Here is a 10,352-nt window from a genome sequence, read left to right as displayed (position 1 = left end):
CAACAGTGAAACAAGAAAAGAAAAACACAAACAAAAATTTTCATATTGCCCACGTTTCCGACCCCGAACTTCATTTTCTTCTTTTCCTTTTTTTTTCTCTCCGCCATGCCTCCCACGGCCCCCATGCTTCGAGGCATGAGGGCTTCGTACTAGGCAATACGGGAGAAGTTCGGAGGTGCAAGCCAAAACCAACTGAGGCAAGAAAAGAAAAGAAAAAAAAACGAGCGTAGGCACTCACTATACATCTTGACGTGTCAACGTCATCTTTGTCTCTCTCCTCCCTCTCCCCTTGTTTGTGAAGCAACCGACGACGCTGACACGGCAACACACGCGCGCAACCGCAAGCACAAGAAGCGGGAAAATAATGAGTGGGCCATGGTACAACCACAATAATAACAATGATGTAAATAAATAAGTCCGTTTTACTTCATTCCTTTTTCATTCCTCCTCCTTTCCTGTCCTTTCTTCACCTCCTATGCGTGGGAAAAAGAACTTATAATACACACGGACAAGAGAGGAGGGCGAAAAGGAAAAAGTCAAGACAAAAAACACAAAAACCCAAAAACAAAGTAAAACAAAATAAAATATGCCTAATGGTACCTGTGTGGTGAGGTGAGAGAAATGAAGGGGATATAAGAAAAAAAAGAAGGGCACTAGAAAGCGTTGCAGCAAGCGCGTGATCTAGTGTCCGCCCACCGCCACACTCCTCCAATTTTCCTAAACACCCAGACAACACACGGATATGCGCCCGCCGCAGCCTACTTTTCGTTGCCCAGTTCCCTCAGTTTATCCTCCAATGCGGCCATTTGAGACTTAATCTCTTCAATTTTCTCATGGTGCTCATCCACCTTCGACTGCAGCTTCTCACCCTTTCCGTCGTCCATCTGGCGAAGTATAGACTTTATCAGTTCACGCTGTCGCTCATAGGCGTAGCGCTCCTCTGGGGTCCGAATTTTCTCGTCGAACTCCGCCTCAAGCCAGCGGTCATCGTCGTCAAGGTTCACCTGCCGCTTCTTCTCTCCCATTCCCTCTTTACTGGCGGCACGGCATGAAAGGGTCATAGCGGCGCAGGCCGGGAGAATACGGGCCGCGGCGAAGCGTTGCATCAGAAACAAGTAATAAGGCTTGGTGTCTAAAGCTGCAATAATAGCGATGTAGTGCAGAAATTGTTCAGAAAGTAAGGCAGATCTAGAGAGAGAGAGAGAGATATGAGGGTGACAGTTAAACAGGATACTGTGAAACATTTAGCACACGAATACGTTACTGCGCCACAATACCCAAGTAGGAACAGTCACGCAGAGAAGCACATTATGTATATTTCTGCGCTTCGGGACGTGAGTATGGCAAACTTCCCCAAGTTGCCGCTGGTTTTTTTTTTGCCCTCCTCTTTCTTTTTCCTCCGCTTCTTCGTCTCCTAAAGCCCATTACAGCGACGTCGCACCCATGGCCGCGGCCAGAACGGATTGATCGAGGGTAACTGTGCCCACTGTGCGGCGCGCCATGCGCTCTTTTCCTTTTTTTTGATCATTCCACTTTTTCTGCTTGCGTGAAATGTCACCCGCGTGAATTTTTGCCGTGACGTCCTTGCGGTACGCCCTCACCGTTTCACGGGCGACAATTTTTGCCCCTATCATTGCCTGCAGCGGGATGTCAACGGCGCTGCGTGTGAGGTTCGACTTGAGGCTTGACACAATACGCTTGCCAATGGCGGAGGCCTCCGACCTCGGACAGATGACAGAGAGCGCAGACACACGTGACTTCTGAACCAGCACGTCCACCTTCACGAGGTCGGCCTCCTCGTAGACGGGGTCATCGTAGTCAAGCGAGGCATAGCCGTGTGAGGCACTCTTGACCACACCAAAGAATCCACGGACAAGGTCTGCCAGAGGCATTTTGTATCTCACGAGAACCCGTGCGTCATCCAGCACGCGCATATCGAGCTGCTCCCCGCGAAACCGTCGCAGTGCCTCAGCATCAATCGCCTGAAAGTGCTCCCGCGGGGTAAGAATAGTGGCGGTAACGTACGGTTCCAAGTAGCACGCCACACCTTCGTGCAACCACCTCCATGTATGTACGGTCAGAGGCTTCAATGGCGCATCCTCACCCATGCCTGCCTCGCGGTATTTGTACTGCACCAGTGGTGGCGTCACGAGAACTTGTTGACCAAACTCGGCAAGAAGACGTTCCTGGAACACCTGCATGTGCAGCATACCCAGAAATCCAAGCTGCAGTCCTGCCCCTAGTGCCGGGCAATCCAACGGCTCCATCGTGACGGCCGGCTCATTAACGCGCAGCTTTTCAACTGCCTCCCGCAGCTGAGTAATGTACTCTCCTTCGTCAGGGTAAAAACCAGCAAAAACCACCGGATGCACCCGTTTAAAGCCGGCTACAGGAACTATATTATCCCGTGTAAACGCGCGAGTGGGTAGCGTGTAAAGCGTCTCACCCACAGAAAAGTCCTCACGGCTCAACTTTGAAAAGGTGACGTATCCTACCATGCCTGCTGTGAGCGCCGCCGTGGTCCGGAGCTCGGGATGAATGAGGCCCACCTCCAGCGCCTCACACCGCCGCTGCGAGTGGTAAAACGTCACCACAGTTTTGGCTGTCAGTGTCCCGTCAATGACACGGATAAGACACGTCACACTCTCGTCACTAGAGTTGCCACTATTTTCTTTTTCACCGCCTCGCGGCGTCGGACGGCGCAGGCCCCCGCCACACTCGGAGGTCCACGAGTCAAACAACAACGCACGCAGCGGCACCATCTTCTCCTCCATCGCAGCTCGCTCTGCGCTGCCGAGCAGAAGTGGTGGGAGTTGACGCGCGTCAGAGAGCCCTACCAGACCAGATGGTGGAGGGACGCGCTCGATAACGGCGCAAAGAAGCTTCTCCACGCCGAGCTGCCCCTTTGCGCTTGTGAAGAGGACCTCGCGGCGCAGCAATCCGGTGGAGTCCTCCAGCTCCTGCAGCGCACGATCCACGGGGGCGTCGCTGAGCACGGTGTCCATTTTGGTGAGCACAGGAATGATGGTCAAGCCCCGCTCTAACGCCGTATGGAAGTGCGCCATTGTTTGGGCCTCGATGCCCTGGGCAACGTCAACAAGCAAGAGTGCCGCCTCTGAGGCACTTAAACTTCGTGAGACTTCGTACTGAAAGTCCACGTGCCCAGGAGTGTCAATAAGGTTGAGCAGAAACTCCTCCCCATTGTGTACGACGAAAATAGAGCACGTCTGCGCCTTGATGGTTATGCCCCGCTCACGCTCCACCAGGAGCCGGTCCGTGTACGTCCCCACCTGTGACCCACTCAGCACACCGGTGCGGCGCAGGATTGCGTCGCTCAGTGTAGTCTTGCCGTGATCCACGTGCGCAACAACGGCAAAGTTTCGAATCCTCGAGGGTGGGAATGAGGCAAGCTTGGCAAGGGCGCGGCACGCCTTCTCCTCATGCGGCGGTCGTGGCACCCCCATCGTTGCCGCGGAGGGCTCAATGCTGTACTTCAGCAAGCACGAGGTCGAAATTGGCATGCTGGCATCTGAGGCATCCTTTTCTGTCATCTTCGCAGTCGTTTCGGAGGGGTTGTTGCTCGACGAAGAGGGTGAGGTGGCACACCAGCGCAGTACATGTCGGGGAGAGCCGCTGGCGTTGCACAGACGCCGCCGTAGCGGCTGCACAAGTGAGCGAAATCCCACCCGCATGAATCCCCGCCTCTTCCACCGCCGCAAGGCCTCTCCGACGTCTCTTCAGTGCCCTGCTGCCCCAAACAACGCCAAGAAGTTGTGAAAAGAAGAAAGGCGTCGTGGCAACGCACGTCAAGCCACACGAAAAAGTAAGGGGTAATATGTATATTTATATATATTTGTGTGTCGCGCAAGCAACAAATTCCAGCTCACTGCCGTTTCCCTTCCACCAGTCGAACAGACGGAGCAACAGGCAGGCACAGAGGGGCAGCTGGGCAGACTGGTATTAGGATCAAGTGCCAAGTACCACCGTTACCTCGCTTTTACGCTTCACTGTCCCACATCCATCCATCCATCGATAGATAACTATGCCTTTTCGCAGGGTGCGCGCGTCTCTCTCTTTCTCTCTCTCCCGTAGCATCTGCCGCGTGGGTGCATCCAGACACATCTAATACATTGCTATACATTTCATTCTGTCACCTCTCAAACGACATCTCCTCTCTCTCTCTCTCTCTCTCTTCGTCTTCTTTTTTTTTTATACCCTTTTCGCCTCGTTGATATGCCAACAACAGCGCGATGCGCGGCCCTCGCGCCTGGAGCCGAAACTACAAACAAGTGTCTGCATCTGCCCGGCAGCTAATTAGCTTTTTCTGTAGCTGCTCTTTATCATGGCGTCCCGTTTCCGTCTCTTCTGCAACAACGTCAGCCGAGGCGTCGAAAGCCTTCTGCTCCCCGCCGTCGCTGTTCCCGCAAGCGGACTCGAGAAGACGGAGATTAATTCGACGTGATCCGTCCCCCGCCGCCCGAAACGGGACATGACGTGGTCAAGGATGCTCCCCGCGTTCCCGCTGCTGATGGGATCGAAGCGGCTGCGTGCGCGCCGCACAAGAGCCAAGACATTGCCGTCCTCCGTGCCTTGCCGCAGTCGTGAGAGCAGAAAACGCTGCGTCGCCTCGTCCCTGTGCGCAGCGCGCATGTCGAGACACAGCTGTGAAAGACCCTGCAGCTCTGTCGTACGTGCCTCCACGTCGAGCAACACCTGCACCAGCTGGTCGGCATCTGGGATAATAGGATCCACAATGAACGGGGCTCTCGAGGCGTCTTCAGCTTCACCAGCAGCAGCCTGTTCCTTGCCAGCTCCATGCGGAGGAACTACTACGGCCTGGTCGTGCAAGTCTACTGCCTCGGCCATGGCGGCCCATACTTCGTCTTCGCACAAGGATGGCAAAGCGGCAGCATGCAAAAGCTTCACTCGTTCTGCGGCGCTCGTTTTTACGTTGACAAGACGACTGAAGCCAACGGCGGCGAAGCACGCGTAGACCTTTGCGCGCATCCCAAGCACGCTGTGCAGGGATGCCGCTAACCGCCGCCGCGCCCGCCGCGTCGTCGCATCGGGTGCGGCCCCGCCCTCAACTTCCTCTGCATTGGTGTGCTGCAGCTCGTTGTAGCGATTCTCGAGTTCTTCCTTGAGAGACTTGCGGTCATGGATTCCAAGGAGGCCCAGACCCCAGCGCTCGGGATGGAGGAGCGGCGTCTCCGAAGGTTTGGCGCAGCCACCACTAGTTGCGCTAACGTTGCCCGGACAGCCGCCCCCGTCCGCTGTGTTGGGCTCTGTTGAGGCTTTCGACACCCGCATTTCCTTCTTTCTCGCCACCTGCGCCTCCGCCACGGCGCCTTCTCCCGCACTGTGCACGTCGGCTGCGTCGTCGTCGTCCTCAGTGGCGGCTTCCCGAGCCGTTGCTCTCTGCGGCAAGGCGGTCGCGGTAGTGTGCTCCAAGTGCCCCGCAGCCGCCTCCTCTCCCCAAAGGGACAGCAGCAGCTGCGTCGCGCTCGTGCAGTCGTCATCCTCCGTGTCACGTGACTTCGGCAGGTCGTTCGTGGACCATTGCAGAAATGCCTCCCGCGCCTCTTCACATTCATGCAGGACGTCGGCGAGAAAGGTTAGCGCTGGGGCAAGCGGCGAGCTATCGCCGGCGGTGATCGCCTCAGCGTCCCTCGGAGCAGCACGCTGCCAGCAACCCACGAGGGCGGCAATCATGGAGAGCAGCACGTGAACGCCGTCCCCCTGCACAAATTGCGCCTGCGCCACCGCATTGCCAAGGATGAAGGTGCGAAAGCAGTCAAGCACGACCAAGAGCAGCTCATTTCGGCCCCCATCCACCTTGGAGGGAGGAGGGGAAGTTGAGAGCAACGCCGCCGATGAAATTCGCGCCAGTGCGAGGAGAAGCGGCACACCACCCAACGAGAGAAAGGCCCGTTGCGTCGTCACGGCATCCGCGGGGTCCCCTCCAACAATGTTCTTCAGCAGCAGGAGACAGTGGATAACGACTTCCACTTCACCTGCCGTAAAGTATGCTTTTTCACTCCGGTTACCTTCCGGGGCGAAGTTGAATTCCACGGCGGTGGGGAGCGTCTCCATCGCCGCCCCAGCACAGCGAAGCGGATCATCCGCCGTGGCCTTACTCCGCATAAATAGTCGACCGTCACCAACGCCGCTTAGCGTCGACGGAATGGTGTCTGAGTGGGAGGTGTGGCTGGATGGCCGCGAGCCCTTGGGGGGCTCCAAGGGCTTCGATGACGCAAGCAAAGACGGCAACGCCGCCGTCCGCGACCCTTGCTGCAGGAAACCCTGAATAAAGCGCGTCACAACCACCAGAAGCAAAGGGACACTTTCGGTAACCGACGGCATCGATGGCGAAGTCGACATGGTCGCGGTGAGGAGCTCAGGCCGGTGTGCCGGGCAGCGACTCAACACGGAAAGCACGCACACCGCAAGAGACACCAACGCCTCCGCATCCCTCGTGGTGACCTCACGGATGTAACGCACGGCGCACAAAATGCCGCCGGCGGCAACAAATTGGGTGTCCGCCTTCACCAGCGGCAGCAGCGCCATGACGTTTTCGTCGGACGTGCTGCTTGTGGCGGCATCGGAGAGTGCCAGCGCCGACGCTTCGCTCCTGCCCGTGTCCGCTTGGAGCGGGGCGGAGGCCGCCGCTGCCGCCACGGCGGAGTCCATCAGCCCTAGAAGAACATACCAGGCCTCCTCCTGCAACGTCAACAGCTCCTCACGCGACCATGCCACTACAGGCTCCTCGCTGCACATTGTGTCCACGTAGAGCAACAGGGCGTGTATGAAGCCATGACGACACAAATCGAAGATTAATGCGTTGTCCTCGTCTGCGTGTTCGTAGCCGGCGCAGTGATCATCAACACTGTCGACAGGGGCTCCATCGCTGGCCGTAGGCCCGTGGTCGCGGGAAAGGTGCTCCACCACTAGACGGGCGTTTTGCCACTCATAAAAGGCTTCTAACATGCGCCATCCAAGTAGCTTAAACTGTACATTTTCTACACGTGTTGTGGGTGACAGTACAGTGTGGTAACGCAGAAACGTCTCCACGGGTCGTCGTGTCATTTGGGCCGTCCGCCCGTACTCACGCAACTCCGGACCACACACCATATCGAAGACAGTTGCCGCGAGAACGTTGATGGCGTGAATCGCTACTGGCGGCAGTGGTGTGTACGCCGCGGCTTCCGCGGAGTGCTGCAGTGCCGCTTGTCGCCTGCGGAGCATCGCCGTGCCACTTTTTAGAATCAGCATAAACAGCACCACCATGTCGTTGCGCAACTCTCGCTGACGCAGTCGATGTCCCGTGAGTAAAACCTGAAGAAAGCAGTACAGCAGGGACTCACTGGCTGACAAGGACGAAAGTGGTCGCCCCTTTTCATAGTGTGCCGGCTCGGCAGGCTGCACACTGTGCCGCAAAATAGCCGTGACTGTCTCCTCCGGCGCCACCTCCAAAAGGTTCCAAAGGCACTCTACACACAACGCGAGGCACTTGTCCCCCTCCGCACACCGGGCCATCGTTAGGCAGAGGAGGACGGGGAGACTGGCGCACGCTGCGTCCGAGCTGTCGTCAGGCGCGATGAGGCAACGCGCATGCTGCTTGTACGTGGAGAGGTGTAGGCAAACCCGCAGCAGCAAGTAAATCTCCTCAGCGTCGTCCTCCTCCATGCGTGTTTTAGAGACGAAAACGCACGGACTCTCCTTTCGCCTCTTGGTAGAGGGGCCGATGTCAGCCTCAGGCTCCATCGTCAGGGTCACCGCCGTGGCAGCGTTTTCGTCCTCCCCTTGTTCCAGCACGCCCGCTTGCACGAGGGCCGGGTGCCGGAATAACTGACGCGAGGAATCAAGCAAGGCATTCGCCGCCACACCGTTACGCAGGATGGTCGTCCAGCGCTCTATGAGGGGCCGAAAAACATCCACGGCGACAGCGCCATTATAAATGCTCAACGGCACTGTACGCTGACGGCGTGCTTCGCGCGGCGAGGTCCGCGGCGCACCGAAGCAAGAGTCGGCTAGGCGCAATACGTGGCCCATTCGCGCTCCAGACGCTGACGGCGGTAAATTCGTCACGGGCACTTGGCCCTCGTCCACCTGCTCGTGCACGACATCCGCTTGCTTTCGCTCCTTCCATGGCAAGACGCGCGGTAACGTCGCGACAGCAGCCTCCTCGTACTTCCTTTTATCGCGTGACGCGAAGTGCCGGTTCACACACGTCAGTTCCTCCGCGTCAATGTGCGTCATGAGGACATTGAGCGAGACGAGTGCAGCGTGACGAATGCGGCACAAAATCTCATTGAACGGCGGCGCTGACGCATCCCGTTCCACTTCATTCTCCTCGCTGCAAACAACATCGCCGTTGCTGCAGGCAGCACCCGCTTCAGCTGCGATGCCGTGCATGGGTTTCAGCTGGACAGAGTCTGACGTGACACGCAGGATGGAGGCCATCGCGGACGCCAAGAGGCGAACCGCAGTGGTGCGCTGGTGTTGGTCTTCCAGTGTCAGGCAAACGAGTGGAAGCGCACAGTGATACAACAGAGCCTGCAGCGCCGACGGAAGATCGCGGAGCATCGGTGCCGGCGGAGTTGGAGACGTATCATGCCTCTCCTCTTCACTCCGCATCATTAGTTGTGGTTGTTGTTGTTGTTGCTGCTGCTGTTTGTCCAATGCCGCACCCAAGCGAGGCTGAGGCTCTGCAGCACGCACGGAATCAGTTTCTGGAGAGGCGTTCCCCTTCGTTGCTCCATGCTTGCGTGGCCGCAACGACTTTTCGCCCATTCGCGCCTTCCCCGTCGACACCCCACCGGCCATGTTGTATTGTGGCTGCACCCGTGCTGTGATGCGACGGCGGGCGTCTGCTCCCGCAGAAGGGCCGGCCTCATCCTCGTTCTTGCCTGGCGCCACCGCCGTTGATGGCGGTGGCACGGGACGGCGCACCAGCGGCGGCAGGAAGGGTAGCAAGTCGGCGGTGGCGGTTTCGCTACTATCCGCGCCACACTTCACTCTTGCTCGTGCGCTGTTTTTGGGGGTCGTGCAGGAGCGGCGCGCCGGTCGCTCCCGCCGCTCTGCCGCCGGTGCAGTGTGAGGGCCCACGGCGGCAGGCGCGGTGGCGGCCAAGGGCGCCGCAGTTGCTGGTGGCACGATCGACGCCGGGGCGACAGTGCTGCGGCGCAGCGGGGTAAGTGCCCGCACGGTGCCGGTGTCCACCTCCGTGGGGTAGAGTAGATAGCCCCGCTTCACTGCGTCGGCCAACATGTAGAGAATATCCGGCACCCCCGCGACAACCATGGATGGCGTAAACCCCATCGGTGCATCGCAGCGCAGCAGTTCGTCTATTTCCACCACGTGACGGTAGAAGTGATGGGCACTGCTGGCACTCTCTATTTGATGCACAATTTCCGCAACGCGGCGTCGCAAATACAGTTGAGCATCCAACGTGGGGCGGTGGCTATTTGAGCCGCTATGCAGTACCTCACTCATGGCACAACCCACCGTTAGCTCCGCGGTGTCGGGAAGACACCTGGTTGAGTGACGCCGCTGCTTCGTTGAGGCCCTAATGACGACGCCTGGCCCCACCTCACGAGCCAGCACTTTTGCCGACGAACCACCGGCACCGCGCGTCTCCTCATCCCGCTCCCCGCGCATCCTCTTTTTTTGGTTCGCTTTGTATTTTTTTTTTTTTGCCTTTGCCTCCTCTCTTGTGCGCCGAGGATGTGTGCGCCTCTTCTCGCTAGTACCTTTCCCCTTCTCGAAGCCAAGCAAACACGCACGCACCCCCCGCAGGCGGCGCACAAGAGGCGAGTTTGGGCCCGCACACAGACACTTCACCGCGACCCGGATGGGACGGTGGAGGAGTAACAACCGCACACCAGCGACAGCAATCGCAACAGAGCCGGAGTTTTTGAAAAGAGAGGAGAAACCAAAAAAGCAAAACAAACACGCATTTTACTATTCTTGCGTGGCGCCCTGTAACAACTACTTACACAGACACGCACGCACACAACAGAGACAGAGAGAGAGAACGCCCACGGCACGTACCACACACACCTCGTCAAGACCCAACCCAGCCCAACCCAGCCCAGCCCAGCTCAGCTCCCAGTCCCAGTTAACGTATATCCTCCTCTGGGTCGATCTCAGCCTCCAGCTGTTGCGGTTCCGGCTGCAGTTCACCGAGTGACTGTTGCGGCGAAGACGCTGCCGCCGCCGCAGCCACTTCAGTTCTTTGCGGGGCACTAAATCGAAGCTTTAGTTTCCTTGCAGTCCTTGAGATGTCAATGGTGATGAACTGCAACGTCTGATCCTTTACCGCGGCCTGCAGCTGCTCCTCATCGCGGTCC

At 57.9% G+C, this 10,352-nt stretch overlaps 3 protein-coding genes across 3 annotated transcripts, besides 6 other annotated features; all 3 read right to left on the bottom strand.

Moving 5' to 3' along the window:
- Nucleotides 1–430: 430 nt before the first annotated feature.
- Nucleotides 431–465: a sequence feature (A-rich).
- A 293-nt stretch (nt 466–758) lies between these two features.
- On the bottom strand, nt 759–1,106 carry Tco025E_07758 (uncharacterized protein; the record flags this gene model as incomplete). The annotated part of the gene is made up of 1 exon (XM_029374617.1): nt 759–1,106. One exon carries the CDS (start codon nt 1,104–1,106, stop codon nt 759–761), a length of 348 nt encoding a protein of 115 aa, XP_029225272.1.
- Nucleotides 1,107–1,190: 84 nt separating this feature from the next.
- Nucleotides 1,191–1,221: a microsatellite.
- Nucleotides 1,222–1,424: 203 nt separating this feature from the next.
- Nucleotides 1,425–3,692, bottom strand: Tco025E_07757 (putative GTP-binding protein; the record flags this gene model as incomplete). Its single annotated transcript, XM_029374616.1, has 1 exon — nt 1,425–3,692. The coding sequence occupies one exon, from the start codon at nt 3,690–3,692 to the stop codon at nt 1,425–1,427; it is 2,268 nt and encodes a 755-aa protein (XP_029225271.1).
- Nucleotides 3,693–4,066: 374 nt separating this feature from the next.
- Nucleotides 4,067–4,086: a microsatellite.
- An 81-nt stretch (nt 4,087–4,167) lies between these two features.
- Nucleotides 4,168–4,202: a microsatellite.
- Nucleotides 4,203–4,314: 112 nt separating this feature from the next.
- Tco025E_07756 (uncharacterized protein) lies at nt 4,315–9,660 on the bottom strand (the record flags this gene model as incomplete). Its single annotated transcript, XM_029374615.1, has 1 exon — nt 4,315–9,660. One exon carries the CDS (start codon nt 9,658–9,660, stop codon nt 4,315–4,317), a length of 5,346 nt encoding a protein of 1,781 aa, XP_029225270.1.
- Nucleotides 9,661–9,996: 336 nt separating this feature from the next.
- Nucleotides 9,997–10,062: a microsatellite.
- Nucleotides 10,063–10,072: 10 nt separating this feature from the next.
- Nucleotides 10,073–10,120: a microsatellite.
- Between the last annotated feature and the right edge of the window lie 232 nt (nt 10,121–10,352).

This window comes from Trypanosoma conorhini (assembly GCF_003719485.1).
Source record: "Trypanosoma conorhini strain 025E chromosome Unknown Tco_14.4_contig_00628, whole genome shotgun sequence".
In the NCBI taxonomy this organism is placed as follows: domain Eukaryota; phylum Euglenozoa; class Kinetoplastea; order Trypanosomatida; family Trypanosomatidae; genus Trypanosoma; species Trypanosoma conorhini.
Note: the sequence above shows the minus strand (reverse complement) of the source record. Positions and strands in the feature narration are given on the sequence as shown.